Below are 18,811 nucleotides of genomic sequence, written 5' to 3' on the forward strand. Positions count from 1 at the left end.
GTAACATCCAGCTGACAGTCTCTGTATCTTTGTTATGTCAAAAGTCAAGCAAGAAATATCCATTGATAAAATCACATCACATTAATCACCTAAAACCCACTACAGAATTTTTTCCTTGCAAAGTATGTTAAACATATTTGGAGAACTTTTTTTGTTTATATTATACACACCTGAGGCAGGGATGATAAGTAAAGAAAGTTCATAGACAAAACTAGAAGCCTTAACAGGAAAGACAGCGGCATGGGAACAGTTGCATACATCCCTGGGTGTCTGGAAGGGTGTATGGACACAGGGCTGTGGTCATGCCCAGTGTTATGGGAAGATTTGTGTCCCGCCAAAAAATGAATGTTGAAGATATAATCACTATTACCTCAGAATGTGATTTTACTAGGAGAACTGATGTTTAAGGGGATCATTAGGGTAAAATGAAGCCAACAGGGGTTGATATTAATCTGGAACAGCTAGTCTTGTTATAAGAAGGTGTTAGGAAAGTCAGAGGAAAGACTGTGAAGAAATGGAGAGAAAATGTTTATCCATAAGCAAATGAAGGAAGGAAGCTCTGAGAAGAAACTGACCCTGTTGGCAACATAGTTTTGTACTTTTAGCATACAGAATGATGACAGAAATAAGTTCTGTGGTCTTAAATCATTCTGTCAGTGATGCACTGTTATGGTGGCCCTGTTCATTCAGACGATATACATGGTCAGGAAATATCTTGAAGGCACTGATCTCTCTGTTTTTTGGCTGGTACTGAAGGTAAAATGAGAGTTCTTACCTACTTAATTGTTTCGAAGGCCAAACCCCATGAACACAGAGCCCCTGCAATGATGGGAGACTTGCTTGTCCTAGAAATTTGCTAGCTACTCCTCAAGCTAACCAAATAAATAGGGTTTTTTTTTTTGTCTCTACCATAATGCATGTAGATTTTATAGCTTTAATTTTAAAAAAGTCTATTAAAACAACAGCAACAATCCATTCCTGGGAAGATAAGAAACATAATTATCAGAGTTGCCACATTGCAGGATTTAAAATACCTACGCTTCAATAGCAATTTATGAGACATGTGAAGAAATTAAAAAAATGTATAATCAACACACAGAAAAAGAGCAACCGATGGAAACTTACTGAGGAAGCAGACATGGAATGACAAGAGAAAGATTTTAAGCAGCCATTTAACATGCACACAATGAACAGACGGAAGCTATGTCTAGAGGGATGAAAAAGAAACTCTGACAACATTTCACCAAGCAGAAAACATCCACACAAAGGAATTAAAAATAAAAAATAAACCAAAGGTGCATTATGGAGGTAAAAAGTAAGATACATTAAAGTGAAAAATTTATCAGAAGGCTGCTGTTAGTTTCCTCACATATTCTATATGAAGTTATCATAAACACGGACACTTATTCATACAGTTATGGAGCCAGAATCCTGGAATCTGCTCTCTAGATCAAAATCGCACGGGCTGGTCTTTACTCTCCGCAGTAGCTCTGGGTGTGAATCTCTGCTGGTTTTTCATGACTTCTGTCATTCCTTGTCTGGGCACCTCACTTCAAGTTCTGCTTTCCTTGTGGCATTGACTTCCTTCTGCTGTTGATCAGACCTCCAGATAAAGGTGCACATTGTTGGCTGTAGTCTGGCAGGACTGACCTGGATAGGATAGTTGAGAGATAGCTCCCGCATCCAGTGCAAATGTTTAGTATCCAAAGTCATTTTTTTTGATTTAGGAGATGGAGTTAAGAAAATCATGGATTCAGAGAAAAATCTGCTATGTATGTTGGCATGAAGATGTAGAAACTTACTTGCTGATAATCACAAGGAGGGATTACGCAAGGGAACCATAGAGATGGTTTAGAGGCAGCTATGAAGTCACCAACAATGCCTTTCGGCTCCAAGCTTTTGGGCAAAGCAGTATCCAACTCATGCTGCTTAATACGATGGAAAAATGTTAACAAACACCAGATGATGCAGGGAATGTTTTAACATCATTGAACATATAATGAGTCTTCTTTTTCTTTTTTTGGTTTTTGTTTTTCTGGTTTATTTGCATCTGAAAAGCTTTCTAAGTGATCAAAACACTGATTGAGCAGTGTTTTCTAAAAACAAAGGGTAATAAAATCACTGGTAAATAAAATGAAAGCTTATGTCTGGGGGAAACACATGACGGAATGAGGGTCACTGAGGTCATAAGTAACTTACACTACCCAGATTTAGAACTACTAGAATGGGCAATAGCTAATAGTGTTATTTGTGATGCTGTGCTTTGAGAAATATCATTCTCACTTAGATTAGATTTTTAAATTGTGTCCATGAATCACTGCATATATCTTTCTAATAGACAATTTAAAGATGATGAGTCTAGAGTACATTTTCATCACCCACTACAATTCTGGCAGGATAAATCAAAAGGATTTAATGATTTGATTATGTTGTGATGTGGTTCGTGACTTGGCAATGATGGTTTGAGTGATAGAACTGGAAGGATGAAGTGGTTGATGATAATGAGAGAAAGTTAACATCAACTCTGAACTCTCAATTTGAAGCACAACACATACTCAGAAGGTTAGCACCACATTATTGAACTAAGTTCTGTAGAAAGCATCATTTGATTTTAGCAAGTAATCCCAGATCTTCTGTTGAAGACCAACATGCAGTCAAGTGTCAAGCTGGAGAGAGGCCCAGCAGTCACACCACGGGCTTGCAGGACTGGCTACATTAAAGCAAAAATATTTGTGGGGAAAAAAAAAGAAACAATGCAGGGACATTTTATTTTTCTTAGTCACACATTCTAATCATAAAACGTCCAGATGCACAGATCACATATATGCAAATTTTTCAATCTGGACCTATAATTTCTAGATCTGAACAAAATGTGCCATAGATTAATGACACATCAATGAAACAAGAGTGAATTTAAATGGATGTGTTAACTGACATAGGGACATTCTAACTGAAGAAAATAATCTTATGTTTTATCTTTTAGAAAGATATTTTATTACCACAGAGAAAAATTAACAAAAACTGAAAGGTGTTGTTTTTCATCAATAAAAGCAGTAGGAAATGTATTTCACAGCTAAGCCTTCATATTTTTATTTTACTAAGGATACTTTTATTATGAAATTGAAATCAGAAATCAACTTTGGGTAAATACAGAGTTGAAAACGTATCAGTTTGGAACTAGTTTTTATTTTCCAGGTTCAACACAACGTAACTCTACATTTAACAATTGATGTGAGTGCTTATGAAACTTTATACATTTGCATTATAAATTCATAAATATCTGCCTCTTTATGACAATATTTACCACCTGGCACATAAACTTCTGTTTTCTACAGTCGATCATGTGTTTGTTTAGCAGTTTCTACTTTCTATTTGTACAATTTGTTATACAGATTTTTTTAAAAAATGAAATCTGTCATTTGTTCTCAATTTGTAGTTTGGTTGCCACAAAGGAAACAAATAGTGCCAGATCTCGAACTACTCCAATGTCACCTTCTGACTTTCTGGATAAACTGATGGGGAGGACTTCAGGGTATGATGCAAGAATAAGACCGAATTTCAAAGGTAACTATTCTGCTTACTACTTTAGATGCAAGGTCATTAAAATCTGTTTAAACAAAATAAATTTTAAGTATATTCTAGCAGAAAGTCTAATGCTTAGTCTAATAATTTTCAAAACACCGTATTAGCTACAAGTTTGTCTTTGTCATTGTTGGACCCATGTTATTTGCCCTCTCTATTAGTTGTAATTCTTGCCATTGTTACCATTTGTTTCAGGCAATTATACACTACCAATATCTTTATAAGTTTTGACAAATTCGTAATTTGTATGTACTATTATTGTGTCATAGAAAATAGCTTCATAACTAAAAATTCCCTGTGCTCTTGGTTGTGAATATTCACCTCTTCCTCCCTGCCACCACCTCCAATCTTTAGCAAACAGTGATGTTTTGTTGTCTCCTGAAATTTCGACTTTCCCAGAAAGTTATGTTATATTAAAAAAGACCACTCGACCTAGTGTTTTTAAGCTGCCTCCATCTCTCTCTCTCTCTCTCTCTCTCTCTCTCTCTCACACACACACACACACACACTATGAGTCCAGCACTATGAGTGTGTGTGTGTGTGTGTGTGTGTGTGTGTGATTCGTTGGCTCTTTTCTTTTCACCATTGAATGATATCCCAGGATATTCTCTCTTTATGTATTTGACATTGAAGAAACTCTGCCTGGTGATCAAGTTACTGAATTCCAGCTCAGAAATTTGCAGATGTTCACAGTCCACTGACATTTCAAGTTGCAGAGAACAAAATTCCACTTTGATTGCTGGTGCCTTATATATAACCAGTTTTTCAACCTAACTTTAGGCATATTTTCTGAGAAAGATTATCGTCTACGCTGGCATTGTTTCGTGTTATTTCTCCCAACAGCTCTCCTTTCAAATAAAAAATAGAATTCTTTCTTCTGATATGTTTCCAACATATTTCCCTCATGTATTTTGCCTCTTTGTCTTTTTCCTTCACATGTAGGAGAAACTTGTTTAGGTTTGCCTTCTAAATCACTGTTTTGTTATTACTTTTTGTCATTTATGTATTTCTTGAATGTTAGAAGGATTTTAACTCTGTAATCGTATTCTTGTCTCCTCATAATACTCCTCATTATTAAGCTACTTTCTGTGAAGGTTGTGGAGATTGCATTCTGAGTTACTAGACTGGTATAATTTTGTATACTTATTTGATTTTTAGTTTTGTTTATTACTATAGTGAAAATTATGTGAATGAACTTGGCAAAGTATTTAATCTGTCTAAAAATACCACTAAAAAAGGTAGCCGAGGGTCCAGCACGATAGCGTAGCAGTTAAAGGTCTTGCCTCGAAAGGGCCAGGATCCTATATGGGCGCCGGTTCTAACCCCTACAGCCCCACTTCCCATCCAGCTCCCTGCTTGTGGCCTGGGAAAGCAGTCGAGGACGGCCCAAAGCCTTGGGACCCTGCACCTGCATGGGAGACCTGGAAGAAGCTCCTGGCTCCTGGCTTTGGATTGGCTCAGCTCCAGCAGTTGCAGCCACTTGGATAGTGAACCACTGGACAGAAGATTTTCCTCTCTGTCTCTCCTCCTTCTCTCGGTATATCTGCCTTTCTAACAACAACAACTACAGAAAATAAATCTTTAAAAAAAGGCAGCTGACATTTGTTTCCGTACTCCTTATGCATAGTTCCATGTGTTTGAAGCAAACACTCCAAAAATTAGGATATTTCTGATAATGTTGCTTATAATCAGGTTGTTATTTTCTAGTTTGTTTACAAGTCTGACAGTATAAAATTGTCTTGCGTTAATTATGCTACTAATTTATTACATCTCATTACATTAAACCACTCACTTCCGCTTTTCTCGGTCTAAAGATAGATCTCTTCTTTTAGGAATGATTATGTTTATCAATATTTTTCAGTCTCTTTAAACTACTGATTTTCTTCTGTGTGATAGAATACTGTTTACCTGAATTTGTCTATGTATGGATAAAGGTTCTGTCTGCTCTCCATGTGTTTATGAGGGATGGTGATTTCTCTATTATTTCTGTGTCTTGCAAAGCAAATCTGACAGAGATATCATGGTCTAGGCCAGAGTTTCACATTACTTAAGTGCTGAGTTTCAATTAAACCTGAATCTGATATCATGCAGATACCAAAATAGAAAGTGCTTTAGTTTTGAACAACTGACAGGTCTCCAGTCTCATCTGGCACTTCATTTGGCATGTAACTAGCATCATCTTGGCCTTTTAAAAACATCAGGATTGAAAATGTGGCAGAATGTAACTCACTTTACATTTTTACTGATGTTTCCTAATAAATCATTTCAGTTAGTGCATCTACGGAAATATTAGGGCATGCATGCCACATTGATTTTAACATTAGATCATGTGCACTTTGATTGCTTGATTAAGCTGGTGCTTGCATGCCAAAAAACAGCACATACATGCACACCAGATACATGTATGTACACAAAACATACGTGTATGCATGTAAGTTTCCAGCACGATATTAACCCCTCTATTTAGGGAGAGCAACGGTGTCAGAGATCCTAAAAGGATGCCAAACTTGAGAGTCAGCAGTACAAGGTTATTCAGTGACGAAAGGGGAGGTGTAATGGAAATGCAATAGAAATAAATATGTCATAGGCAGATGCAGAGAGAAGTATATCCCCGTACTTGCAATACAAGCACGGTCTCACAGTGAAACCACAGAGAAGCCCCTACATTGTTGGGAGACACCTCAGTGGCAGTGTGATGACTTCTGAGGGCACACGGAAGACACTTAGTGAAAGGCTGAAGAGGAGAACACTGGGGGGTGGGGAAGGCAGGGTAAGCCCCAGTGCCTATTAAATTGTGTCATAAAATAAAGAATTTTTAAAAATGGAGTAGAGGGGAGAGTCTTAATAACCAATCATCTTTCCCATCAGTTGGGTGCTGTGGAATCATAAATACGAGGCTGCAAAATGAAAAGGAAAGGTATGTGAAAAGTCCTCCCCCTCTAGACACAGGGGTTCCATACAGGCACAGGTTGTGTCCCAGTTGCTCCACAGTTCCCCACTGTGGCCTGGAAAAACAGCAGAGGATGGCCCCAAACCTGCGGACTCTGCATTCACGTGGGAGGCCCAGAGGAAACTGCTGGCTCCAGCCTTAGGGGCCATTTACGGAGTGAACCGGCACATGAAGCTCTTTTTCTCTTTCTCTTCTTCTTGGTCTAAACCTGTCGTTCTAACAAAAATACATAAATCTCTTTCTTTAAAGATTTATTTTTAAAACTTTATAACTAAACAAGAAAAGAAAGCAAGCATATTTATGTTTTTCTGGGAAAATGATAGTTTACTCCTTAGATTTGGAGATACTTCTTTTGGTCTTCTGATCACTTCTGGTTCTTGTCATAGCAATTAATCAGCAGTCAGAGTGCTGCTGGGAGTGACCATTGGTGTGAATATTAGATTATACTAGACTTTAAAGTCTCCTGGGAGTGATTCAGACAGCCCTATTGGGTCTGACTTGTTCTAACCAGAATGAGGAGAAATATCTGACCACAAGACCTCCTAGTCTCAATGGAAAGCGATGACAAGCTAGGACTGAAACATTAATGAGGGCTAGTAAACACTGCAGTGGTATACACACACACACACACACACACACACACACACACACACATTTACTTGTGCATTTTCTTCTTTGTTGAAAACCTGAAATTACCACTGCTATCTCTATTACCGCTGAGGTTTTCTAGTTCCATCTGACAGGAGGAAATTCGGTCCCTTTATTCTCAAAACAATTATTCGGTTGATCAATATGTAGCAAACCTCTCCCTGCTCAAGTGTCCTGTTAACCTTGATGGGACTCCAGAAGTTTGCTCATTTTCTTCTCCCTATTCAGCCTCTGACTCTGCATGCCAGGATGCACCTGTGCAAACCCTCTGCTCTTCCTTCCCTGATTCTAACACTCACACTAGGTGGCTCAGCATTCTATAGACATCCCCCTCTCTCTGTTACCCCTCTCCTCTCAGCCACAGACACCTTAAACTCCTTGCCTGAGTGGTTCCGGGGCTTCACTTTCAGGTTGGAACAAAAAGGGAAGATAAATATAAAGGAAAAGAATAAGCCGGATTTTTGTTTTGATGCTATAATTTACAAATAAGTTAGAATCACCTAACAAATAATTGGAAAATCAAACTTAAAATCGTCAAATATGTTTTGTTGTTTAAAATCAAAGCAGAGGAGGACATTATTGTACAGGACACCAGCGTGCCATATGAGAGTGCCTTCTTTGCTCTCAGCTCCTCCACTCTTGTAACCACTTACTATGAAAGCCCCCGAGAGGCAGTATTGTAGCAAAAGTACTTGCATTTCTGTGAACCGAGGGTGCGTCTCTGGCCTTTCCTTTCTCTCCCCACCTCTCTCTCTCACTCTGCTTTTAAAATAAAGAAGAAATATGCAATATTTATAATTATTTCAATAAATCTCATGTCCCTGGTGAGATACAAATATATATGTGCATTTATGTAAAATGATCTATATCTATATGGAATGATTTTGAATGTTTAAAACTCCATAGCATGATCCTTATTCAGATATGACTTTTTCATTTATTTGCTTCTTACTACAGAGCTGCCAGATGAATAATGCTCTGACATGCAAATAACAATAATATCATGACCAAGGCTTTACATCATATTTTCTTATCTTGCCACCAGTTTATCTCTGTTTCTTTAAAAGAATGTATGAAAACAAAACAAAAAATTCTCCTGAAGACATCTGCAACTACTGACATTTGCTTTTTGGCCAACTGTGGCTAATGTAATGAACAATTTAAAAGCACTATTTGCCATATGGATGCCATAACGGTTATTTTCTCTGTTGCTAAATATAGTAGTGTTTTGAATAGATATAACAGCTTTTGCACTGGCACAGAGAAATAGTAGATTGGCCAAGAACTGCTAAACAGGTGTTCTCAGTAATGGCAATAGAAGATTCACAATTTTCTGTGAGCTTCATTCTCCAAAAAAGTTTTGAGTATACACAAAGGAAAAATAGGTATTTCAAAATTGCTGCTCTAATCTGAGTCAGAATCTAAAATGTAGACACAGCAATGTTTAAACTTTACGATTCTGTCTCCCTTGTATTTCTTGCTATTTATTGCCACTGGCACTGTCCTGACATTTTTTTCCACCTGTGTAATTACAAGTTTGTGTATTTCTGTCTCCAAGCTTTCTTCCATCCATGCAATCAATTCTAGTGTCACTTATTTGCTGCAAAACCAGAATCAAGAATCTGTAGCAAATACCAAGTGTTCCTGAAATAAACTCTAAATACACGAATATCACTTTGACAAATCTATGTTATCTGAAACAATTACTTGGGATGAGTGTAGTGGTACAGCAGGTTAACATACCTCTTGTGATATTGTATCCCATATTAAGAGTGTCTAGGATTAAGTCTAGCCTCCTCCTATAACCCTGCTTCCTAATGCACATTGTGGGAAGCAGAAATAATGGCTCTAATACCTGACTGCCTGCAATGCAATGGGACACCCAAATAGAACTCTGTCGTACTGGCTTCACCCTTTCCAGTTCTGCTGTCTCAGGCATTTGGGGGAGTGAACCAGCTGGTAAAAGATTCTCTCTCTCTCTCTCTCATCTCCTCTCAGTTTCTGCCTTTCAAGAATCCAATACAATTAAATCAATTTTGAAAATGGCTTTGTCTCCAAAATGCCTTCTATTTTAATACATTTTAAAAGTTCACTCTTATTCATATATGTACATATGTCTTTCAAGGCAGTGTCTGCTGTAGTTTTGAAGTCTAGAAATGGGATTTCGTGCCTGAAATCATTCACTGATTTCTTTTTGAAGAAGAGAAAACACACACAAATAAATACCCAAGTGGGAACCAAATGTCATCATTATACGTTCTAACATCCAGGCAAGGAACATATCTGGTAATCAAAGAATGAAGTTTTGACCTGATACTATGTGAGCTATTTTATTTCCACGTGAAATTGGGCTTTTACAATCAGACTGATTTTTGCTTTTAGAGAGAGCCTTCTGCACCTCCTTGTATGCATAATGGAGAGGCAGAGACTGAAACCTGCTGCATACGACAGGAAGTATCATGATCCCAACTATTAGGAAGCACCTATGTTAATAATTCCTCCTTCGATCATTATTCTTCTACACAAACATGCCGTTTTCCATATTTTATGAGTGACCTCTACAGTCAATTAGTTGGTAAAGTAGAGATGCCAGGAGAATGTTTTCTGAAGAAAAGAAAACAAAACAAAAGGATATGCATTTACCTCTGCAGAAAATAAAACCTAATGCGTGTCCTTTCAGGATTTTCTTAGATGCCACATATCACTTGCTCTCAAGAGATTTTAAATTTTTCTGAACAGGTATTACTAATTTCAGATTTTTAAAACCTATGCTAGTTATTTCCCTCCTTTCCAATTTTATTATCCCTAATGATAATGATGATACAAAACAATTAAATTTAATTAATTCAGCAAAAATGTGCATACATACATAATTTATTTGAAGATAAATTAACCCTAAAGAAATTCTCCAGTGTTTTGCTCAAGGGCAGTCAATAGAGGACAGAAAACTTTATCTCAAGCCAAAGTTATGTTCCCAGATATATATTTCCGTATTTATACAAACGGTAGGGTTCAATATTAAATGAAACAAGAATGGACTAATTTAGAAAATGTAGAGATTTAAAAGATATCAGACAGCCTGTGCATGTTTTGACAGACTTCATCACTTTTGACCCAACACATTTTCTTCTGAGAGCAACTTTTGACCTCAAAGTTCCCTGACAATGCCTAGTAAAAAGACATGGGGGCCAGACTCATGGTGCAACAGTCTAAGTCTCTGCTATTTCATGACGAGGCTGATCCATTTCTGACCCACATCTCTGCTGATGCGTGGGCCCCTGAATCCACTTGGAAGACTCAGAAGACACTTTGGAATTTGGGCTTTAACCCAGTCCAAGCCCAGGTCACTACAGCCGTTGGGGCGATGAAGCAGCAGATAGAAGATCTCTCTTTTCTTTCTGTCTTGGCTCTTTTCTCTGTGGCTCTTACTTTCCAGTAAAAAATAAATCCTAAAAAATTAAAAATTAAAAATAATACAGCAACTAATGATTTTTCTTGTCTCAGCAACATAACGGAAACACCTGTCATCTTTCGAATTTTAGAAATTTGTAAATATTTCAAAAGATTTATTTATTTTTATTACAAAATCAGATATACAGAGGAGGAGAGACAGAGAGGAAGATCTTCCGTCCGATGATTCACTCCCCAAGTGAGTTCAACGGCTGGTGCTGCGCCGATCCGAACCCAGGAACCCAGGTCTCCCACACGGGTGCAGAGGTCCCAATGCATTGGGCAGTCCTTGACTGCTTTCCCAGGCCACAAGCAGGGAGCTGGATGGAAACGGGGCTGCCGGGATTAGAACCGTCGCCCGTATGGGATCCCGGCGCGTTCAAGGCGAGGACTTTAGCCGCTAGGCCACGCCGCCGGGCCCCTCCATGCATTTTTGTACATTCCAATTCCAAAGAAATTGTTTATAAAAATACTACTGCTTGGTTGTGTGTCATAGCAACTAAACAGAAGGTGATAGGTATTAGCTAAGGTAATAAGACTTACATAAGTTTTTATATGTGGCTTTTCTATTTTTTTTCATTCTTCTGAAATAGCAATGAAAAACACTGTTAGGATTATCAAAATTAGCCTTTGGAATTCCAAAAACAAAGAGACAAAAAGCTTTGCACGGTCTGAGAAGTATTTATTGAAGAAATACTGAAAAGAAAGCATTTTCATGTGGCCCCATCTCCAGCTCCAGAGCAGCCTTTAAATCCTGCAGCCTTAAAGCTACTGAAAGCTGTCAGTCATCAGAGAGGAGCTGACCACATCTGGCCCTCCTCCAGATGTCCATACCCAGAGCTGCATCACTATTTGACTTAGTTTGCAACTCCTTGGAAACATGTCACTTAAAGGGCTTTAATTACTCAGTTTGATTCAGGAATTGCTTGTTGGGAAAAATTTCCTATACACAGAGTTGTTGAAAACAGCTAGAAAATTACTCATCATCACAGTTGCCTAAGTCTGTGACTCCAATAAGGGAGAGAAGGCTGGGAGGGGAAGGCATGACAAACCTTGTGAAATCTTTGCAGGCAGCTTTGAGGAGTCCTGGCCAATTCTTAAGGATCTACAGGTAAGACCCACATACAAGGTGATATTTGTGGCCGGAAATGTCCTACTCCAATCTCCTCTGTCAATCCTCAGGGCTTTGGCAAGCAAGAGGTAAAGGGTAAGGCAGAGTTGTAAGCTGCCTTAACATAGAAGCCATTGACCCCCCCAAAAAAATAAAGCACAAACAATGACTAATTCAGTGGCCCCTGGAGTTAGAGAGATCTCTGACCAACCACTGATCACTAAGCTCACCAGTTAGAGATTTCAGTAATTTTACAGTTTATAGAAATCTAGACATTGCAGTTCAGGGAAGTCCTTGACATCAAAGAAAAAAAAAAACAGTTAAAAACAGCAACAAACATTGGGGGTGGAGATGAAGGCAGTCAGGTTACATTGTCACATTTTCTTATCCAAATTATCTGATTTTCAGCAGAAATGTACGAGACATGAAGAGAGTCAGAAAATTGCACTTACCTGAAGAAAAAGATGACCCAAAACTGTCCTTAAAGGACTCAGATGCTGGAAAGCAGACTTGTATGAGTGATGAGCTCAGGGAAGAGGAGAGCGAGACAGGGTGAATTCCTTCTACAACGGTCAGCGCCAATGTTCAAAGAATACCATGCATTGTGGTGGGTCTCCATTCAGAATGTGCCATGGAGTGAGAACCTCCAATTCTGCGCATCTGCGGATATACACATATAAATAAATAATTTTTCACTACTAAGCAGAAGCACTGGATGATTTGAACAATCCTAGATGTGTGTCTAAACAGTCCTTATGTCTTCATTTTTTTCAGGCCCTCCAGTCAATGTCACATGCAACATATTCATAAACAGCTTTGGCTCAATTGCAGAGACAACCATGGTAGGCATGCTTCCTTTGTAACAACTTTCACTCTGGACTGATTAATCATCATGGCAATGGAAATGTTCTGCTAATGCTTTGTCATTTAAAACAAATTAATGTAATGAGACTTTAGAAGATAAAATTAGTGAAATAAATTGCAATCAAGTGGATAATGTTCTATTTAGAAATGGTGTATTAGGTGATTAATATAAATAAAACTATTCCCAATTTAGTACCCTAATGTTAAAATTCAAATTAAAACTCAATTTTTACCATGTAAATTATTTCTTTTTAATGTTCCTTAATAGCCAGATATAAAGCTATAAAGACTTTTCACACAAATTTATGTTTATGTCAAATCTCTACTTTATTACTTTTCCAAATTAATTGAATATTGCCTAAACATCATGAATAACAATTTAGAAAACTGATATATATCTTCATTTATTATTATGTAATAAAATCAATTTACTAAGGCCAAAAAAATACAGATCAAATTTGTTCTATTTTGAATCCCTACGACGTTCACATTGCATATATATTTTTATAGCTCTTAATTTTCAGAAGAAAATAAAATGCAAAAATAGACAGATGAACCATGCATTCCATGTAAAATCTTTTTAAATGAGCATTTTTTAAATTAAGCATATGTAATCGTTCTTGCATGAAATATTTGATTTTAAAATTTAGTAAGTATATCAATAATTTTCAGAATTGATTTTAGCTAAAATATGGTACAAAATATTTAAAAGATTTATTAATTCTCAAACTCATTATTAAGTAGAGTATTATATTTTTTACATATTTTAAAATTATTTGATAGTAAATTTAATTTTTAATTTTAATTCTTGGTTAGCACTTAACAGAATTAATGTGATTTGTATATGTAATTCTACAAATACAATAATATTCTTTCCTCTCTTTTCCCCCTCTCTTACCCTGCTTCATTTTCCCTTTTTCATTTTTGTTTCTATTCTGGGATAATATACTTTATATTTACACTGCAGGAACAGGCTTTTTACATTGTCAAAGAAGTGTATCAGGCATAAAGTAAAAACACTTTAGTTAGAATACAGACAATGGCTGTAGACAACACATGAATAGGAAAATCACTGCAAATACAGTTTGTAAAACTGTTTTATATCTTTGACAAACCAATGATTATGAATGTGTGCTGTAATATTTCAATGATCTGTAATTACTTTATTATATAGGACATATGAAAGAAGGGGTAGTGAATTTTCTAAGATAAAATAAGATTAAATGATTGCTTGGGTGGGAGGACGCAGATGTGTGAGTAAAGGATCTATGTCAGCTAAAAAGAGCTTCATAGAGACATCAACTTTTAAAAATGCTTTTCTTCTCATGCATATAGTGTTCGATCTGTTGGCAGTATCTCGGTTATTCTGTTCAAATGCAGTGTAGCTACAATTAGGGAACTAGCAGAAAACAACAAACCTCACATTTTGGTATAACATTTTAAATTATATTAAAAACAGAGCATAGGTTATAATAAATGTCTGTATACAAGTACAAACACAGAAAACTTGCAGATACCTTGCTTGTTTGTGTGCGATGTGATTCTGCGGTAAGTCTGTATCTGCAGTGCTTACAGTCTTGCTCAAGACTTATACATGGAATGGTCTCTGGACGTAGGCCCTATATTGTGCACACCCAGTCCATACCTTCCGAACACAAAGGAATTTGCTCCTGGCTTTGTTGTTCTAAGACTTCCTACATTAATTTTTAGTTGGTAACATTCTCATTTTAATTGCTTCTATGTTTGCTATGTAGTTCCACAAAGTTAAAAATACATTTCTATATTTTTCTTTTGCAAGATTGCATCCACAAGGTACTTTCCAGAGTAGCAGTTGGAAAGATTTGCAGCTATACCTGACTTTATGAGTAGAAGAGACTTGAACAAAGAAAACAGAGGACACAGCCAGGTTTCCATCCTATTAAAACCTCAAGATGGTCAAGTTCCTGCAGGTTTCAGTTTATATGACATAATTCATCATTCTACCACTAAAATGGTTGTAACACATTATGAAGACAGAGCCAGCTAACTTTCCTTTCTTTAATAACTTTGGGCTGACTTCCTTTATAGAGTAATATTCCATAAAATGCTTGCAGAATATTGCAAACATACTCCCACAGTGACCCTTGCTCGGTTTCATTTCCCTACTCCAGCACAGCAACTCTTTCCATTCCTGCATATTTCACCATCATTCATTCCCTTAGAAATTGTTTTCACAGTCACAAGCAACATCATGGATACTGACTAAACACCCTGAAACTTATATACTGAAAATTAAATATGTCCATCCTGGACTATTTGTTTTTTATTTTTCCAAATTGCTAAATATGTGATGACATTATTTCCATTTAAATAATCCTATTCAAGATTCATAAATTTTGAATTATATCAGTCAAAATGCAGAATTAGGAAGTTATGGGGAGTCGCCCCAATTAGGCTGCAGCTCCCACTGGTTTGCATGAGGACTGAGTATGAAGTGGGTAGGATAGAGCTAGACCACAATACCCATTGGTCCAAGTGGATGACAGTGCTGGAAACAGAACTGACCCAGCGGAGACCGGTCACGTTAAGCAGGGCCATGCCATCAACAAACACACTAGAGAACCATATCCGGGGGAAGATTCTGTGGGGGATGTGTGGGCCAAACCCTATGGAAAATCTAGCCCCACAGGTTACTTCAAGAGATGGAGTAGTGATGAACTAAACTAGGTGTGACCAAGGAGCCTGCCATCAATCACAGATTAAAGAACTGACAACAGTCTGGACTGGTCAAGGCAGCAGCACCAGAATGTGCATCCTGTATAGGGTGTGGGGTGGGCCGAGCTGCTATGTTCACCGGCTCATGCAAGGCCAAATGGAAGGCCAGACTGCACCAGGCACTGGCCTAAAACCCAATGGCATGTATGAGAACTAGGTCTGGGAGGGGATCAAGGGGAGAAACTTGGGAAACTCCCCTGGCGAGTCATAGCTCCCACTGGTGAACATGTGGTCCAGACCTGGGGGTCTGAGAAGCTGGGCAAAGTAGCTCCAACTGCTCATCAGTGTATGAAAAGGCGAAGGAACGGGCATACCAGGCAGGACTGAGCAAACCTTAGCCCACAAGTAAAATTAGGAACCAGGATGGAGCATAAGACATGCCCAGCTAGGATCTGGCACCAACTGGTATGTATGAGCCACGGACGCTGAGCCACAGTGTCTAAGGCAGGGGTCGCGACAGGTGACGGGCTGTGCCAAGCTGAATCAAGGCAACCACTGGCATGCTGAACACTGGCTGGGAACAGGCCTGGTTGGGGAGCTAAGGGGACACCCTAGCTGGGTGGAGGTTCCCACTAAGGGGCGCATGAGCTGGAATGGGGCTGCATTCTGATCAGGTTACAGTTGTAGTCTCCCTTGGCACAAGTGTGGACTGGGACTTGACGCACCGGGCCGGGTCAGACTGCAACACCATCTGGTGTTCTGGAGGACCAGGGTAGATGTGGGATGGACTAGGCAAGGTCTAAACCCTACTGAGTCATGTGTGAGCCATATGTGGGTATGGACGAGCCGTGGCTAGGCTGAAACATCCAACAGCAAGAACCAGAATGGGTTGAAGGCCAGTTAGGAAAAGCCACTGTTCCTGCTAGGGCAGGAGGTGAGCTGAGTAGTGCTGGCTCATGGACCCACTGGTATGCGGGAAATCTGGCACTTGGAGGGGTTCTGATGGAGGAGCCTGGGCAACTCCTCTGACAGGACACAGACTCGGCAGGTAAGTGCAAGTAGCATGATAGGAAACAGCCCAGAAGAGGTCATGGAAAGTGTCCCACTGGCATACATGTGGCATGGGTCAGGGGCAGACCAGGCTGAATCAATTCACGTCATCCACTGGCAAAACCGAACACCAGAACAGAGTGTGGGTAGAGTCAGGTTTGGTCGCAACAAAAACTAGTGCACAATACGGAATGCCAAGGTGAGGTTGCCTGTGCCAGGTGTGACCTCAGCACCCAACCAGCACACGTGAGAACCAGGAAGGGAGGGGCCAGAACTGGCAGGAGCATAAGGGGTGGTTCCCTTGCTAGACAGCTACTCCCACTGGAGAGCATGAGATGGGATGGGGGTAGACCAGACTAGGCAGGGCTACAGCACCTGTGTGCCTCATGTGGACCAGATCAGGTAACAACCAGGATAGGATGATTATTCCTACTGGTGCAATCTACAATTAGAGTGGGTGAGGGTTGTTGGGGATTAGCCACAGCATCAGCTGACAGAAGCTGGCACTGGGGGCTAGTTCTGTCAAGTCAAACCACAGAACCACCTGGAGAGTGCATAATCTGGGAGTGGGAGTGGCCTAGGAGGGAAATAGTGGGCTCCTCCCTCTTGGGTTACCACCCCCCACAGAAGGGCATGAAAAACTAGGACAGGGACTGGGGTGGCTAAAGAGACACCCAACAACATCCGTGAAGGCTGGATAGTTGAGCTGGTTAGATGGAACAAGGTTTTAATACCCATTGACATGTATGAGAGCAGAAGGGGATGTGGGATGGACTGGACTAGTCTGCCACACATACTGGCAAACCAGGGCAGGGGGCGGGCCTGGTGGGGGTTATTGTCGGTGGCTCCGACTAGGCTGCATCCCACATTGGTTTGTGTGAGGGGTTTGTATGTACTAGGCGGAACCAGGCTGGACTGTGACACCCATTGGTTCCAGTGGAAGACAGGGATGGAAACAGAACCAACCCCACAATTGCAATCACCAGCTGATCAAGGTGATGGACTGTGCTGGGCCCTGTGCTTGCTAGTAGTACATACAAGAATCTGGTCTGGGAACACCTCACACAAAGTTTCTTTGGGGATCCCCTCACTCGAGCTTTCCGACTCAGAACCCTAACTATCAAATGACAGAGGACAGAACAAGTCAATCAACCACCTCAGCTATATGTTGGCAATGAAAATACTGGGCAAACGGAGACTCTATGATAGACTATGTCAATCAGTGGATTCTCCAATGACCGCATCATGCTTGGAGTGGTGAGAGTGGCAGCAATTCAGAACTGTTGAACTACCAAAACCATTTGAGCAAGACCCTCGGAGCATGTCCCACATCCGGGACCTGGGGTGGGTGGGAGACTGGGTGGGACTTCTCCCTTAAAATCTCCTTTTACATCAGATATATTAAGGAAACAATATGAAACTAATTGTCTTGCCCATCTTCCTGTAGCGCTTGAACCTTTTTACCCTAATTATGACAAGATTGTCAAAAAATAAATTAAAAAAAAGAATTTTATTTTGTTCTCATCTTGTTTAATTAGTGAAGTCCTACAATCAACCATGTAATTAAACCTTATACTATTTTTAGTGGCAGTATTTACATTAATTTTCATGTAAATACATGTATGTTTTAAACCTATTTACTTCTGTAATGTATTAATGCTACTTTTCCTGAGATGAAGCACACTTTTTTCTGTAAAGAGAAGCTTAGGTGTCTTTTAAGTGAAGCACAGTCCCTCAAATTTATGGTGAGTTATGAATAAGGTTTATATGCCAGAGAAAAACATTCCCAAGTTTGACTTTCTTGTTAAAGCACATAAATATATATGTAATTGCTTGAATAGAAGTTTGTACATTTATATAACAGTATTGTGAAGTGGTTATACTAATTTAACTACCAATCTGCAGAAATCAGTTGATTCTACATCTTCAAACACACCTTATGAATTCACATATATGTACATATGTATAAGTCTTTTTGAAAAACCAAGCAAAAATAAAACTAGTTTACCATCATTGGAATGCCATAATTCTCATTCCATGTATCATCTTGCAACATGGCCTTGGTAATAAAGTCATGACTGTTCTTACTTTTCTGCTTTTTACTTATTGAATACTGTTTTTAGTGCTGCATTAAGTCTGTAATTATAGAATAGATTGAAATCATGTTTTATTAAAAATTCAAGAAAAAAAGAATGGAAAGAAGAAAGGTGGCTAAGGGAGGGAACAAAGCATCATCTTCTCAGCATTATACCTACAAGATCCATAGAATTTTTCCTGTATATTTAATAACATTTTTTAAAAAGAAAATTATAAAATAAAAAATAAAAATATTACGGTACAGTGATTTCAGAAATAGACTGTGGTTTACTGTAATATTTTAATGGTAATTGCAAGGAAATGTGTAATTTGAAGGAAAGTGCATTTCTTCTGTTCTTTTATAAAATTGTCCCAAGGATGACGTA

The 18,811-nt window shown here is 38.8% G+C and overlaps 1 protein-coding gene across 4 annotated transcripts in view; it reads left to right on the top strand.

Moving 5' to 3' along the window:
- Nucleotides 1-18,811, top strand: part of GLRA3 (glycine receptor alpha 3) — a 123,156-nt gene that overhangs the window by 28,525 nt on the left and 75,820 nt on the right. For 2 of the 4 annotated variants that reach the window (XM_004579034.3, XM_012931395.3), the window contains exons 2-3: nucleotides 3,437-3,564; nucleotides 12,516-12,583. In XM_004579034.3, the coding sequence (XP_004579091.2) occupies nucleotides 3,437-3,564; nucleotides 12,516-12,583 (196 nt within the window). Of the gene's footprint in view, nucleotides 1-3,436; nucleotides 3,565-12,515; nucleotides 12,584-18,811 lie in introns of those variants that run through there. The other 2 variants (XM_058670411.1, XM_058670412.1) reach the window with 2 other exon arrangements.

This window comes from Ochotona princeps, chromosome 11 (assembly GCF_030435755.1).
Source record: "Ochotona princeps isolate mOchPri1 chromosome 11, mOchPri1.hap1, whole genome shotgun sequence".
Taxonomy (NCBI): Eukaryota; Metazoa; Chordata; class Mammalia; order Lagomorpha; family Ochotonidae; genus Ochotona; species Ochotona princeps.